Source organism: Apis mellifera, linkage group LG5 (genome assembly GCF_003254395.2).
Source record: "Apis mellifera strain DH4 linkage group LG5, Amel_HAv3.1, whole genome shotgun sequence".
Lineage (NCBI taxonomy): Eukaryota > Metazoa > Arthropoda > Insecta > Hymenoptera > Apidae > Apis > Apis mellifera.
The window spans coordinates 5,179,205-5,196,658 of NC_037642.1; the positions used below are offsets into that span (position 1 = coordinate 5,179,205).

General features: G+C 38.0%; 1 protein-coding gene across 7 annotated transcripts in view; it reads right to left on the minus strand.

Annotated features, from left to right (window-relative positions):
• LOC413021 (papilin) overlaps positions 1-17,454 on the minus strand; it is a 129,362-nt gene that overhangs the window by 21,616 nt on the left and 90,292 nt on the right. For all 7 annotated transcript variants that reach the window (XM_006562179.2, XM_006562183.3, XM_006562182.3 and 4 more), the window contains exons 3-9: positions 11,255-11,442; positions 8,683-8,743; positions 1,745-1,827; positions 1,001-1,151; positions 731-854; positions 360-440; positions 81-253 (exon numbers count right to left, since the gene is read on the minus strand). In XM_006562179.2, the coding sequence (XP_006562242.2) occupies positions 81-253; positions 360-440; positions 731-854; positions 1,001-1,151; positions 1,745-1,827; positions 8,683-8,743; positions 11,255-11,442 (861 nt within the window). The remainder of the gene's footprint in view (positions 1-80; positions 254-359; positions 441-730; positions 855-1,000; positions 1,152-1,744; positions 1,828-8,682; positions 8,744-11,254; positions 11,443-17,454) is intronic.

The window sequence follows — 17,454 nt, forward strand, 5'->3', positions numbered from 1 at the left end:
ATGCTAGAAAAAAAGTGATGATCCTTATTGATCCTGTATAACATTGTAATTTGGTATTTAAGAGCGATGCAGCCACTCACCACCACGTAAATTGGCTCATTCGTCGGTCCCAAGGCTGTAATGGTATCGGGTGCTGAGAAACCTTGCGGATCTCTCGAATAATGGAATATAGTCCCGGTGAATTTCAAGCTTCGCGGGAAATCTATCCTCCAGTTTCCATTTAGATAATAATGGCCCGAAGTGTTTCTAATAGCTGCCGGTTATAAAACGTGTTAAAACGTGGCGGCTCTCATCAACGTTTAATCATCGCGGTATGATGGTGTAATTATGGATCATTACGATATTCAAAGTTTACTCACCTAAATAATTGTTCGAGGGTTTGATCTCCTTTATCACAACGTTCGTTGCTCCTTTGGGAATCAGTATGATATCGATGTATCCTGAAGAATATTTAATTTAGAGAAGAAAAGAAAAAGGTAATTTTACAATATATATTCTCAATTACAATAATCTTTCTTTTCTTAAAATCTATATCTTCTATTCCAATCTTTAATTACACTCTTACAATTTAATTACACCGAATAAAAGTTTAATCGATATCTTATTTCAATACAGATTATCATTTACAGAGACACGTAATTTAAATCAAATTTCATCTACTGCAAGAGAAGTATTGTTTAATCACCCAATTGTCCACCGAAGAAAAAGTGAAATAAATACTTTCATTTACCCGCTTGAAGATCATCCGTATCGAACAAACCGGAAACGGTATTACAATTAGACCCATCTCCTCCGCATTCCCTGCAAGCATCCTCCTTCACGTCGCTTCCAAGCATCATGTCACATCCAACAGGCTGACCAATCAAACAACAATTAATGCACTTATTGATATTTTTATTACAATTACTTACGGATTATAATAACGGATAATAATTTTCACGCGACTCGATTCAAAGAGGAAAATGGACAATGGTCTCGATCATTGGCGAGAATAACTCACCATGCATTTGCCTCCGACGCACACGTCGTTCTTCTCCACCTCGCACGGCGTCCCGTCTATCACCATCAGCTTGTGTCTGTAGAAGAAACGCTCGCCTCGCGGCATGCAATTCAATTCGCACTTGTTCGGCCCGCCCGTGTACGGAATCCAACTGCGAATGATTTTGCACGATTAGTCTCCCTGTTGTTGAGGAGATCGCCATCGATCTTTTCTCGATAACTCTGGCCGATCTCCGTTGCGGTTTCGAAAAGTTTAATATCTAATGGATCGTTTGAAATTAAATTTTGTTTTGTCGTTTCATTCTCAGGTAAAAAAATTTTGATTAATTGATTATCATCTTTTAATCATCGTCTTTCTGTAGAATAGCAGCGTATAATATGACATTTATGAAGGCGAATTTTCAAATTTATTTCAATCGATCTTAAGAAATGCATGCAAGTAGTACAATCTTTTAATTATTTATTACTCTTTGAAAAAAAATAAACAAAAGAATATTCGTACTTTGGTATACTTAAAGCAATAAAGATACATTTTAATTTTAGTGCTCGAAGATCTCGGATAAACGAATTAAAACGAGGATAGATTTCAACTTCGAATTAGATCTGGTGACGTGAAAAGGTCACGATCTTTCATCCATGGACGTGGACGATAAATCAGATTCCCGGGATCGAGATTTCGAGAACGATTTCCACCGATACGCTGTGACGGAACACGTGAACAAGGATCGTTTTCGATTATACTCACTCGTAGTAAATTCCCTCGAATGGCACGCTGTTAAATTCCGCGCACTGCTCCGCGCGGAAGTCCTTCGCCTCGCCCGGACATTCCTGGACAAAGGAACGGAAGGAAGCGTGTTAATAAATTATCTTTGGACGCGTGCGGTTTTATGATTCTAAGGGAGAAAGGAATTATTCCTTTTATTCGTGAAAGTTGAAGAAGTATAATTAATTTTTGGGATCCAGAAATCGAAGCCAATGATTTTTAATTTGCAACAAAATACTTGTAATTAAATTGAAAATGCAAGCACAAATCGGTATTGACTTAATTTCTGGATTAAATTTGCAAAGAAGCTTATTCAAGTTAATTGTAAAGCTTGAGTGATTAATTGAAGTATTAGAGAATATTAGTTGAATATTTAAAATATAATCACAAGAAAGAACAAGTTCCATTTAGAAAATGGAAGATGGAAATTGATGATGAATCAAGGAGAAAAACTTCCGGTTACAAATCCCGTGCTTTCACGTTGTCTTCCTGTTCTTCCATTCTTCTGCCCGTGAAACCGCAGTTTCTACGAGAATTTCATAAATATTGTAATAAATCAAGAGGAGAAATCTTTTTCCTGAAGAAATATGCGAGAGGAATAAGGATGAAGATTGGAAAATGTGTTTAATCACAAGTGGACTAGTATATATCAAACACATAGACAAACGTTTCATTTTTCTTTACAATTACAGTTCAGATTTGAAATATATCCTCCTATAAATAGACCATAACCAGTCCATAAACGTCACGTGCAAAATTATTATCAAATTAATCGTATACAATCCCCCAAATCCCAAACAATACAAGAACAACAAAGAAAATCTCCCCTTCAAACAAACAACATCATCATTCCAACGACCCTCAATGATATTATCGAGATGCAGCTCTAAATTTCCCCTCCTCGAAACGACTCTCCTCCACCATACACACTATCTCCGCCATCATAGAAAACCTAGATGGCTCGAAACTAACACAGTTACGAGATACAAGAGTATACGATACATAGAAGTTGTCCAGGTAATACCGATAAATCGAGGTGATGTAAAAAAAAGAAAAAAAAAAAGAAAGGGAAAAAAGATATCCCTGTGGAACTGGTACAGCACGCACAAGGATACCTCCTGGAGGATTTATGACGAGGGGTTCCTTGGAACCTCGTGGCAAGGGGTGGAGCCCATCGGGTGAGTCCAGGTTCGTTCGGTGACCGCAAAGGAGAAAAAAAAAAATCTTGATCGCGAAATCCGCGAGTCCGAAACGATGCCAAAGATCCCACGACCCTAGTCTGATTTATGGCGAACCTCTCTTTCTCTCTCTCTACCGATTGACCTTGAAATTTCGCGTCACAATCGTTCACGAGGCACAGTTTTCAAGATTCGAAAAGAAAGTCGATCGGATGAAAGGTGATCGAGAGATTTGTTCCTTCTTCTTTCGAAAGAGGATTGTGAAAAGTAGGATTTGTTCCTTAATGGAGGTACATTGTTTCGAGGTAATTTGTTAATTTTTAGAAGAAAAATTATTTGAAAAATTTTAACAGAGATAAGAAATGTAGGAAAGATTGATGGCAAGGATGTTAAATTTATTACACTTGGTATAGGATTTCACTGGTGAAATCATCAATGAATAAAGCTACAAATGAAGAATAACATTCGCAATTCAATTCCGTTTTCTGTTGCGTGATTTATGGACATGGGGAATATTAAAGTATACCGATTGCTCTGTCATCCTTTCAGCGCAAGCTGGCTGTAATCCTCGAAAGAATCGCAATATCTCATGTTTGGGAGACGAATACGCGGAGCGTCTTCTGTTTGTTCCGATCTTTTATGCGCCACTTGTCTTTGCCAGGTGTCGTTCACTCCCCCTCCTCCCCACTCGAACGTCAAACATCCTTCAGCATGGAACAAAGAGGAGGAATACACGGGTTTAGTTTCGAAGAATGTTACACACGTGACGTCCCACTCTTTTTTCGAAACAAACATTCTTCGCAATGCCAACAAATCCAACCATTTTCTATTAAAAGAATTTAAAGTGGAAGATGGATATACGGATTCTAAACAGAGTATCTCGTGTATTTACGATAGTATTGGATGCTAAGGAAGACGAATTTATTCGATCAAATAACCCAATTGGTGAAACAATGGTTTGACAAGCGGAAGACCTAGATTCAAATCCTAGTTTATCAATTCGATTCTCTATACTTTATTCAGTTTCAAAGATTTCCTCGTATAATTTCTTAAGAGTGTTATTTTTAATCCAACGATATTATAAATATAAATATCGCAAAGTAAAGAATCAAATTCAATTTAGATGAAAAGATATTATATCGATTATTAATCTTCAATTATCGCTTACCACAATTTTCCTCGATCCATTCAAAATCACGGGAGAGACAATCTGAAAAATGACAAATATTCCCTGAATCACGAAAGAGTCGCGATTAAAGGTTTCTCCTCGTTAAAGAAATCCATCTTCTTCGGCCCCCCTTCTTTTTTTTGCGTTTATTCCTCCCCCAAGCGAAGCTTTCATCCACCACCCAAGTCTCCACAGGGAGTTTCCGCCTCCGTTCAATAATCTCTCTGTTTAGCCGGCAGGCATTGTTACTAATTACGAAATGTTTCGCGGTGGTAGCGGGACAAAGGGGGGCGAGAACAATGGGCGCAGCTCGGAGGGGGAGGGAAATTTTTGCAACGACGAGCAATTCGTGGCTCGAGAAATGAATCGCCCCTGATATTCCAAGTGGCCTGGCGGCCGTTCAATTCCCTAGGAATGTAGGGGGACACGCCATTTTCCACGGTGAATGTGATTAAACGACCACTGGTTTTAGCCAACGTTTGCCCACTGTTAATAAATTATTAGGTGCAATTGTTGGAGAAACCCTGGGCGAGTTTCTTCGCGTATAACGCGAGATTAATGAAATACTATTGGCGGGGAGATGGAATTGAAATAGAGTTTGAATATATCGAAATTGGAACGGGTTTAAGTTAAGTTTTCCTTCTCTTGGAAAAAGTTATTAAGGTATTAATTTAAAAAAAATTAACGTATCGAGTTAAATTAAATATTAATAACGAGACAAAAGTGAAATTTCTGGAAATATATAAGCGGATTCTTTTTTACTTGCTCCAACATTTTACTTTACGCTTTCTCGTGCAAGAAGCGAACGTAATTAATTAATCGACGTACTTGGAGCGTTGCGTCAACGCTTTCCATATTACAATATCTAAGGAGTAGAGGCAAGTTTTCACGTTTTTACGATATTAAAAAATATATATATATTTATGAAAATATTATTGAGGATATTTATCAGGAATGAATATTTAAACACAAGTTAAGCCTGATTATATATAGGCGGTATGAATCAGCGATCGATATATGTATAGGTCGTGAACGCATAACAGCAACGCAGCTTGCGGCCCGTTTCATTTAGCACGTCACTTTAACGAAGTTAATACTTTGCGAGTTTCATGCCGTATAATGGGCGGCCGTTCATAAATTTTAGCATCTACGACAGTGCACTATGCACGTGGCCGACCTATATTGTTGCTGATCAAAGATCATTAAAGGACGCTTAAAGCTGTGCAAGCATTTTCGACAATCCTTTCGGGTGAGTTTACAACTTGACCTCTCGTGTTATTCGTGGCACGGTACATTAAATAATTAATTAATAATTAAAGCATCGAAGAGTGTATATGTATGATAGAAATTTTATACTTCTTCTTTTTTTCGAAAATAAAAATTTTGATCCGCAGAGTATATGTCTTGAAAAATACACTCGCAACACTGTTACTAATATTAAGAAAGGTATCGATCGAGGGAGAAAAATAAGTCGAAGGATCGCTACAAGTTTCGCTACATTGAGGGAATAATTTTTATGGGATCTACGTGACTTTCAGAAATACATTTTCACGTGGAATCTTGGCGGAGGGTTGAACCAAGTGATTCAGTTCTCGAAGTGGTTCTCTGTGTCTTGGTATAGGCTGGATAGAGGGGTTCGTGACTTGGGAAAATTAAATTAAAGTCGTGGGATTGGTGGATTGGTGGGTGTTCGTGAAAATTGATGCGACGTAGGTTCAATTATCGACGAAGGGGAAATCTCATGGCTCTTGTGTGTGACTCTCTCACTTTACGTGCGTGTGGATAAATTAATTTTTAACTAGGAAAGAGAAATCTCATTCGAGATCCTTGTGTAGTTTTTCTTTTTTTTTTTACAATTTCTTCCGGCTGAAGATCGATCAGTAACGAGATAATAAAAATTAGGGCTGGTTGCTTCTATAGCCACTCGAACTGCTAACAATATGCTTACAATACTTTAAACTTACTCAGAGTTATTTCTGTTTCATTGTTTGATCGTAAAGTAAGTAGTAGTGCTTTGGTAACGAAGGCATTGAATGAAAAAAATGAAAGATATTAAACTCATTATATTTTGTATTTTAGTTTCACTTTTTTCGATGAATTTGAATTAAAAAGCAACAATTTTTAACAATTATTCTAAAAAATCTATTTTTTAAAAGTCCAAAGCATTGAAAAAGTTTGAAGCGAATAAACAAAATCTATTATTAAGATATCAAATAAAAATCAAACTTGGAACGAAGAGATGCACAAATCTATCAAAAATCCTCTCAAAACGAACTCTACTCAAAGCTTACAAACAAGAAGACCCAAAATATATATATAATGAAACCAGAATGAATCCAGGATTTAAACTTGGACCTTCGCTTGACGACCACTCAACCGTGCCCTGCGTCTTCACGTGTGTTTACGATCGCAGTTGCAAGGGATCGTTCAACCATCGAATCCACTTGCGAGCGCTCTCAAGGAGCAAGATTTAGTGTTCCCTCGCGAGAGGGAGCCGATCCTGAAACGTGGCCATAAACTTTTAATCCCCGCTCGTGGCCGGCAAAGGGTCGAGGAGTCCATCAACCGAATAGATGCACCCGAGAAGCAGCGATCGTGATGGCCGGTGGCTACCTGGATTTTACGGCGTCCTGGTGACCCCGTAACCACGACTCCAGGGTGAAATGGCACCGTTCCAGGGACCGGTTGCTTGTCACCGATTATTAACCCTTCGTCCGGGTTATTAATCGATAATTCCATCCCGTTTCCATTTTGGAAACGTGGCTATGTGTCATCGCCAGTATGCTCGTGGCCGTCGTGCGGTTTTTGTATCGTTCGATACAATGATTTATCGAGACGAATCATTTCCTTTTGGAAAGTGTTTCCAAAATGATGAAACGGAAGAGTAAAAGAGTATATTCTTCGTGATAAATATTAATTTTCAATTTAACGATCACGCGTATTAAAAAGAGTGATTTAAATAATTTAGATATTAAATGAAACGAGAAAAATTGATTACAATAATATGACCAACTCTTATACCTCAAAAATGAAATATCATAGCTAAAATATAGAAGATTACAATTTTTTTCTCATCAATTTTCCAGACAATCGGAATCCGTGGCTGGTGAGGATTCGAAGGGATGGATCGATGGTCGAATCAATTTGTCAAAATCAAGGGGAGAAGGGGATTAACAGTATCGGTTTGATTAAGTGGTTTTAAATGAAAGTTGGACAGGCATTTGGTACGCGAGCAAAACATCCAAAATGATAACGAAAGGTCGAAACGAAAGATTGTTTGAAAGGGCCACACGTGAAACGGTTGTCATCGGTTGCGAGATCATTGGGGAGAGGATGGGTTCAGGGTTCGACCACGTTGCGGCTGACATTTAACGAACGGAATTAAATAATGGTATAAATCATTTTATTAAAGACCGTCGAACCGATACGCGAGAAATTGACCGACATATTCAAAGGTTAGGGACGTGCACGTGTATATTCTCACGTTAATGAAAGATCGGCTTTAAATTAAATGGCCGGGAGAAATTGAGGGGAAATTTAGATGGTTAAAAATATCGAGAAGAAATTTCTTTTTATATAACATGTAGGGTAATCGAAGATTAAAAATTAAATTTGTGAATTTATTATCTTACGGATCAACAGTTTTTTTTAAGAGGACAGTTTTTGCAAGATAAAAATTGATAAAAGACGTGGATTAAATTCAATTTTAACTGAGAGAAAATTATCTCTGCCGCCTTTTGATTGCATTAACTATTGGAATCCACGTGATGAATCATAGATACGAAAGTTTACAATAGTATTCGAATTAAACGTTGAATTGTGTAATATTAAGTGGTGAGAAGTGTAAATTAAAAATCAGAAAATTGAGAGAAAGAAAGTTTCTCAATGATAATTCTGTGTAAACAGAATTTTATATTAATACAGAAGTGGATTTGAAAATTATTGTAGAAAATTATTGTATAACATAGATGATGTAAATCTAATCAATAAATCTAATCAATATTTGATCAATGCAACAAGTTGATAAACTTGTTACGGTTATTATCATTATTACATAATTTTCTTGTTAATTTCTAGCATCGAAACACAATTCTCCATTTATTTGATCGGGACTAGTAATAACAGCTGTTTAGAGAAAGCAAAAATATCGGTCAACGCTAGGGAACAATAGAGAACGGTATTAGATTTATTGATCATGCAGATGCAAATAATTGAAGCGATCATGGGTCGATGGCACGTCATCTTTTAATAGATTGTCCAATTTAAAGCGAATCTTACATAAATCTTCTTTCGCTGTACAAATTAATAATTGATCTACATATTTTACGTTTATTATAAAAAGAAAAAGAAAAGCGAAAGAAAGTGAAATCGAAACTAGTCGAACCAGAATATCTTTACATATAATTATCGGATAAATTGTAAAATAATACATTAAAAATTAATTATGATTTGTAAATTATGAACGTCATTAGTGAATTTCGTTGGATTTAATATCCTACGAATTAATTCATACGTGTTATCATCGTGCAATATTATATATGAATTATGCAATATGCCAAATTTATTTCGCTTACCTGAATGTTGCAGGAGAAGAATCGCCTCGATGCACCGGTGCACCTGCTGTACCCATTGTCGCTGCAATGATAAAATAATTTTCTAGTAATTAATTCCCCTTTTCTCTCCCCAATTTCTGCAAAATTTAATCAAACTAGAATTTCTATTTCGCGAAACCCAATTGTCCTCTCCTGTTTTATTTGAAAATTTGGCCAATAAACGTTTCTCCAACCTCCCCTTGAAATTTCCTCCGTCCAAAGATCCAAAGCATGGCGCTTCATCTCTAATCGGAAATTCACACTCCGTTAAATCTGGTCGATGGTGGTTCCTCGTTAACGAGCTTCTTCCCTTCTCTCGAGAAAACTCGAAGGAAGTACGGGGCGAAGGATTCTTTCCTTTTTTTTAACCGCCAACATTCCCCACTCAGTCGAGAAAAATGCGAGAAATGCGATTCGACCGTCTCCCTTTTTAAATAATTCGCGCGCAATCCTTTCGGGGGAAAATTGCACTCCCTCGATCGGTTTCCGTCCCGATGAAATTTTCACGTGGAAATCGGTTGAAACTCAGAATGCAACGTATCAGTTTAATGCACTTGAAGCGCAGTTTAAAGCCGAATCCGGCTAGGATTAGTTGAATCGCGCTTGTCGAAGTATTCGCAGGGATTTTTAAAACCCGAGAACTTTAAAGATTGCTTTTGAAAAAGATATTTTTTTTCCCTACCCTTTTGTGCAGAGAGAATGAAAAAAAAGGGGGGAAAAATCATCGAAGGAAATATGGATTATTTCAAATCGAATTTCCTTTTAATTTTTCTTCGATGGATTAACATGATACTGATGACATAATTTCTGTCTGAAACTGTATTTGCATTGTTTACGTTTGTACGAAAAAATCATTAATTATTTCTACGAAATTGCCGACAAAATTCGATCGAAGAGGAATAAAAATAGTGCCTTTTACTGCGAAAGTCTTCGAATCGTAAACACTTTCGCAATTTCGATTACCTTGCCACCTTCCATATAATCGATCCCCCCGATTAAATTAATCAAGCTCGTGCTATCTGAAATTACGCAGGAACTCTGTTTCGAAATTTAGTTCTGAGAAATCGTGAGTATTTGATCGTAAACTAAAAAGAACCGTAATGCACCGCGATTAAGCCTGACCTACGACACGCTTCTCTATCTCAGCGGTTCTCAATCCGCGTGTTCCCTCGCAAGGATTCTTTAAGGATTGTTCGAGCATTGAATCTCGAAGCTATCGATAACTCAGCTATTGATTAATTTCTCTGAAATAAATGAAGATGCATTAAACTAAGATTGTTGCATGTGTAAAAGATTCATAAATATGTAAATTCATTCTTAACTTGGTGATTAAATATAAAAAATAGCTAAATACAAGTTTTGTATATTAAAAAAAAATTGCTTTTCTCCCGTAAATTGAATAATATAAATAATAAGAAACGAAGTTCCAAATAGAAATCAATTTGCAAATTTTCAAATAACGATAAATTTAATTAAATTCAATATTTTTCAATCGTACGAAACATCTACACGATTACTGAATTATCCACAATCAAATTGTGGATCAATATATTCGTTTCCAAATAAACAATTTCATTAATAATCCGCAACGACCTACAATACAATATTTATCCACATCGAAGATACAAAGGAATATACATAAATATAATTGAAAACCTCTGTATAGGATCATTCGAAATGCTGCTTTCACGGGATACGATTAGCCCCTTAGCTTTCACGTTCCCTCGAACGTGTTATTAGCTCTCGATTTCTTCGATACCTGTTAGATCGTTCCACTCGTACGATTTTCCTCTCCTTCCCTCCCCTCCCTTTCCTACGTTTCATTTACGTAACGAAATTCGCGAACGAGCCACTTCCCGTCCCTTTCAAACCCGGGATACATCCTTTGAGGCGTCGTCCCCTCAAAGACGGCAGAACCGGAAGCGGCCGCGATTAATCTTGGCCGAGAGCATCCTCGGATAAGAAGGATTTACCGTGATTCTCGGGCAAGAAGTTGGCCCACGTCAAAAAAAAAAAAAAAAATACCCGCGGAAAAGTAGTCCTCGAAGCGTGGAAAGAAGAAGATGGTGGCTTCTTGGATTGAATTTCTGCAAACCCACGAGAAATGATGGGATAAAAAATTAATTTTCCATTAATTTTCAGCGAGAGGAGGATTGAAACGTTCCGGATTTCGAGACCGTCTTCCAGTTATCCCAGTAATTAATATTAAAAGAAAATTGTAAATGGGAAACCTCGTGAATATTAATACGCGATCATGGAAATAGGAAAGGATTGTAGCAAGACATAATTTTTCGTCCTTTTTTTTATACTCTCAGCTCGCCTGGATATTTAATTAATATATATTGGAAGAATTTTATAACGATATCTGATAATGTTTCGAGTGAGTATAAGTTCCAGTTACACTCTTTGAAATTCAAATTCATTATCACTTATCGTTGAAAACCTATTATTAATATACAATATATATATACAGAAAATTACAAGGAGAAAGAATTATCGGTTAAAAAAATAATGAAACGAATGGAGATCGAGATTGAAAATAATTATTACTCACTCGACATCGAGACACTGCCTGGTCTGATGGGCGACACCACCCCCACACGACCTGGAACAGGAGCTGGCCGACGACCAGGGCCCCCAAGTTCCTCGTTCAGCCTCGTCCGTGTCCAGCACAAAACTGCTTGGCAGATGGCTCTCCCCATGTTGTCGGCGATGTCTTTCGTGCCTCAATTTTATGTGATGCTGGAACAGAAACACCACCACTTTAGCAACGCCATTCTCGCTCCGCTTCGAAGTTTGCTAGAGAAGAAGAACGTGGGAATAACCGAGGAGTCAACTGTCTTGCTTAAGTGCAATGCTTTTATTCACCTGCCCCACGTCTACGGCGCATGCAATGGGTGACCTTCGTGGGGGGGAGGGAACAGCGTAGGCGTGATCCCTTTATCGGCCGGCCTCGATAAGGTATAGGCTTTTAGCGGTGATGAACGACCACTCGCGACAAGGGTGAACCACGTTATCGTTACTAGCAAGTGTATATTCGATCGGTTTATGGGCTAGATCCACGTCGAATGGATGTTCTTAAAGCGTGAGCCTTTCTTTTCGAATAGAAGAGTGATTTAATTCCTTTGATTTCGTCCGTTCTTTTCCTATCACTTTAGATTCTTCACGGAGAAGATTGGTTAATTAATTTTCGTGAAATTTATTCAATATATTCGAAAGATTAATTTCTAAATTTCTTTCTATTGTTTAAATATATAGATTATGAATTATTCTGTTCTTAATAATTATATAATATTTAAATAGTTGGTTTATTTGGTATAGTATGGTATGTTCGATTAAATATTTAACGGATTATCTCATCCATTTATACAAAATTCAATAAAATATATATATCATTTTGATAAGAGAATGAAAGAAATATATATTCAATCGATGTAAATTAATTTTTGGTAAAAATGGTACACAAGTATTTTCAAATTTACATTTTTACCGTATCCTATGTAATTCCATTTATATAAATAAATTAACGTCATCCATCCTTCCAGCTACTACCACTCTCCGCCACGAAGAAAGCAACGAGCACGGTCATCTTCCACTTTCATCCTCGCAAATTAGAAATCTCGAAGAAATATCTTATCCTTCCTCGCTTCTAGGTTGACCCAGAAAGAAAAGCTCGAGATTAATATCCAAGCAAATAGGGCGACAATCGCGCGATCTTGGAAGGATTCCCATCCACTACTCTCCTCTCCCCGTTTATCGCATTTTCTCTCACCTTTAAAAACCACCCTCGCATAATGTTTCCACCATTTCCTGGCGCCATTCCAATCAGATTTCCATTGGCCGGTTGTAAAGTGCATCCCCTCCCAAATAAAATTATTTAAAATTATTTCTCTCGACACTTTTATGCGCTTCAAATTCCTCCTTACACACACACATACTTATCATTCAACGATCTTCATTCCCAAGATCCAACGGGGACACCATTTGCACTTTAACCCTCTCTTTCCCTATACACGTAACATCTTCCTTATTCGACCAATCTTTATCGTTTACTCGCAATCTCCAGATCCGACAAAGAGATTTTTTGCACTTCAATCTCCCCTTCTCGTTCCTCCCTGTACACGTTATATACGCGTCACATTCTGCTCGATCTTTATCGTCTGCTCCCACTTTTCAGATCCTGTTGAATCCCGAATAAACCGAGTAACGGGAAAGGATCGAAGATGTCGGTCGCCTCGAATCGAAGGGAAAGGAGAAGTTCGACTGGCGTTGGTCGGTACACACAGAGATTATTAGGTCCTCGAGGAAGGAAGTTGGCACGAGTTTCCTTGCCTGGCCGGTTCAAAGTTCTTGTCCCACGGGGTGAGTTAACCTCGCGGCACAATTTGGAAAGTTTCGTTGATCGAGGTGTATCTCGGCACCGATAAATAGCCGTGATAAATGAAGCCGGGCGAGGGCCTTCCCCTTCATTTTTCATCGACTTTATTAAATTTCTTCCAGTTCCCCCAACCCGCTTGAACCCGTATTTACGAAGCAATGTAATCGGTAGGTCGAGGTATAATGATCGGAGAGGAACGATCACCGAGGGCGCGAGAAAAAGTAAGTTAAACGAATTTCTTGTTTTCTTCTCCCCTTTTTTTCCTCTCCGTGAGATATTTATCCCGAAATGGTGGTATACACGAGGATAAGGTAAGGCGCGCTTCAAACAGGTCAGTTTTTATCAGATGATTGATAAGGGAATTATCCAGTTAATGTTTTTAAGTTTTTGGAATTTTGCAAACGTTTTTTTAAGATCTTTTAAACTTAGAAAATTATTTTTCTAATTTTTCTAATTTTTAGATTTCTTCAAGGATGAAGAAAAATTTCCAAATTTTTAAATCATCGATTCGTTATACAATTTGTTAAATTATTCTCAATATACGAAAGATATATATCTCTTTTCAATTATTTCACAAACGTTACTCGTTCCCGACGAATTGAAGGTAAAAATACGAGTAAGATCTCCGGAGGGACGAAGCGTGGAACAAATTCTCGTGCAACCTGTTCTGATATCGAACGGTGTGTCGGTGGATAATTGCTTCGAAATTGTTTCGTTCGGAGCATCGTGAAAACCAATTTAAGGTTCACCTGCGGGTTAACTACTATTTTATATTCGAATAATCGGCAAAGACAGGCGAGGAGAATGAGAAGAGATATAAAATCGTATGATCGATAATCGGGGAGAAGAAATGATTGATAAGTTAACAAACGAAGAATCACGAATCGTATCACAGCTTATGCTTTTGACGAGATTGTGAAACGAGAGTTACTTAAACGCAAAGGCCTATGTTCGTATAAATCAGTGTTGTTACGTCTCCAACTGCAATTGGCTCGACCAAGATTCGAAGATTTTATAAGCTTGACTTTATATAATAATAATTGTTTACGCTCGTCGATCAATTTTAAAATAGCAAGATTTCTATTCATACTAATGACGAAAAGGAGAATTAAACGTTCGACAAGTAATTTCTCAAGACAAAAATATTAGAAAATTTATGAATTAATGGTTATGACTTTCTGGACTCGATATATCCATTCAAAAATTCTCAAATCTTGTAATAAAAAAAAATAATGGCTTTAATGGCAAATTGTTATTTACAATTTTCAAATTAATTCTAATTGAATAATTCTAAGAATCTTTAAAATTCTCGAACGCAGAACAACAAACAAAGGGAAGAGAGAGAGTAAAAACTTTCGAAAATATGAAAGATTTATAAATATCATAAACAATCATATATTCCACAAATTAAAAATTCCAATACTCTGCCAATCCTTCGAAAATCCCTCTATCTGGTTCCAAACAAAAAAACCCACATCCCATCCATCTTTCCTTAATTTTAAATCGATCATGACGTTAACCTTTTGTTCGAAGGACGATAAGCTTCCGAAAATCGGCCGCAGAGGAAGATAAAGAGAGACGTGGAAGAATTACGATTCCCTTTGCGACTTGGCGCGTAAATTACACCGGTCTTCTTCGCCCGTCGAACACGAAGAAGAAACTCGCGTTTTAACGCGCTTCCTCGAGACCTTTAACGGGCCTCCTCTTGGAGAGGTGTTTTGCAATCGCGTCCACGCGGGTTTTATTACAGTCACCCACGTCGCGGACGCGCCATTATTATCGTCGTGTATATTCTCACGTTGCATCTCCACGCGACACACGGCACAGATGCTCTCCTCCTCCTCAGCTAGGAGAAGAAAAGCTCGCGCGGAAGGAAACGCTTCTCCCATGTGCTCTCCCACGCTCCACAAAAATCCACGTACAGCTGTATCAAACTTATTTACGGCTTGCAGCCGGCTTGATCTCTTATTTCTTCTTCTTCTCGTGAAGGGGAAGGGAAAAAGAGTGGGAAGAGGAGCTTTGAAGCTCGATACGATTTCGCGACGCATCTCTAATTGCTGACTGGGGAATGCAGAGGGAATGAAAATATCCTCCTCTGGAATTAAATCTCTTCAATATTCTGAGATTATTTTTTCGGACTTGGAAGCGTTTTCGAGTGTTTGAAAATCTTCATACTGTAGATGGACGGATAGGAAGACGAAAGAGGAAGGTGTTCTTACTTTGAGACGTTGCGTGAAGTAATTGGATCTGGATCTTTTAGAATTCCTGATTTCACATTCTTCTTTTTGATAAATTGAATTGATCCATCGATAATGATAATTTGAAAGAAACTCGATAATTTTCTTAACATCTGTGAATGTAACAAGACTACAAATAAATCGCAGAAATTTATAGTAAAAAGATATGAAATATTTGAAGCAAAGGATCCTCGTTTCTATCCTATAAAAACAATTGAAATGTTCAAAGATCGGCAAGAATATCTTTTTTCCCAATTTATTCCGTCTGCCAGCAACGCATTCTCGGAAACACATTTTAATTAAGAGGCATGGAAAGATGGCCTTGGTCAATTCACCCCACAAAGGATCCTCTTATAAAAATCCTATAAAAATATACAATTGAAATGTTCAAAAATCGGCAAGAGTATCTCTTTTCTTCCAATTTATTCCGTTTAACCGCGGAACAAGAACAGAAGAAGGGAAAAAAATTCAGATTTGTCGCAACGAATGCTAGCAACGCATTCTCGGAAACACATTTCAATTAAAAGGGATGGAAGGGTGACCTCGGTCAATTCACCCCACAAAGGATCCTCTATCCTATAAAAATATACAATTGAAATGTTCAAAAATCGGCAAGAGTATCTCTTTTCTTCCAATTTATTCCGTTTAACCGCGGAACAAGAACAGGAGAAGGGAGAAAAATTCAGATTTGTCGCAACGAATGCCAGCAACGCATTCTCGGAAAAAACACATTTTAATTAAGAGGGATGGAAGGGTGGCCTCGGTCAATTCACCCCACGACACGCGACCCACGCGCGAGATTCATCGGGCAGCTGTGCAGATTCCAAGATCTCGAATAATTATCAATATGACTCACTCCCTTCGAATGACCGCGGTACTTCCAACAAGGGAGGAGGTTAAGGAAGATGGTAGGAATTCGGGCCAATTCTCTCACAGCGATCGCTAGGCCCGCGATAAATCAAGCGATTAAAAACGTTGCCTCTGGTGACTAACCGTGGCGAGTTGCCGCGAAGCCCCAGCTGCTTTTAGAGAAGACGCCTTTTACATCATCATCGGCCGACAACGCAACGCGATCGACTCATTTCTTCGAGGACACGACTCGGTTCTCAATTGCAATTAAATTGCGCCCAATTATGGCGGCCGCAATTCAACTTGCACACTACCGGCTTTCTACTACTTTTTCCCTCCCCCTCCCCCCGTTTTAATCGGTCGGAATAAGAGTCACGGATTAACCCAGTTCCCGCGAGTCGCGTCGAGTGTCCGTGTCATTTGGAGGCTGGTTTATTTGTGGAACGTTTTGTCTGATGACCATACGCCTCGTTGAGACGTTTCGTGTACATTACGCTGTAAGGGTCTGTATGGGATTACTGGTGAGTCATATCACACCGTCCATCCTTGATAACTTTTAATTATGCGAGACGGAGCATAATTGCGTGGATTGTATTATGGAAATCGCGTAACTTCGAAAGGAATGTCACGTCATCACTCTTTATAGTTAAATGGCTTATTACGATGATTTTGAATGATCTGGGATTCTTTTTAAATGGTAAACGAATAGCTAGGGTTACGTTATCCGAGAAAATCTTTGAAAATGTATTTCACACAATTTTTGGAATATTATATACATTTCGAATTCTTCATTTTTGTGATTCGTGAGAATGAATTTTCTATAGCAGAGTTTTTGTTTAATTTCTATCCTCGAAGTTGATGTAATAATTGAATTTCTCTTTTCTCAAAAATAGATTAGATTTTAATTGGAAAATACGTTAACGAGGTATATTCGTCAAGGTTCGGATAATAATCGAGTAATTCCCCGAGTAAATTCCAGATACGAAAATTCCCCGTTGTAAATTTGAATTTTACGAGATTTGGTTAGAAATTATCACGACCTGGGACAAATTATTTCACCGTCCATTATTTGGCCGGCCGTGCTCATTCCAAATGTGCATTTAGAGTCGTGCGCGAATGCCGTGCCACAATTACACAAATTATGTCAAAGAATGCGTTTAACCCCTTGCGATATTCAGCCCGTATACTATACCCGTCGCTGCATTAAACCGGGACGATCGTTCAACCGTTTCTGACATCAAAGCGGGGACCTTACAATTGCTAAAGGTTTACGACGTTCCACGGACGGCT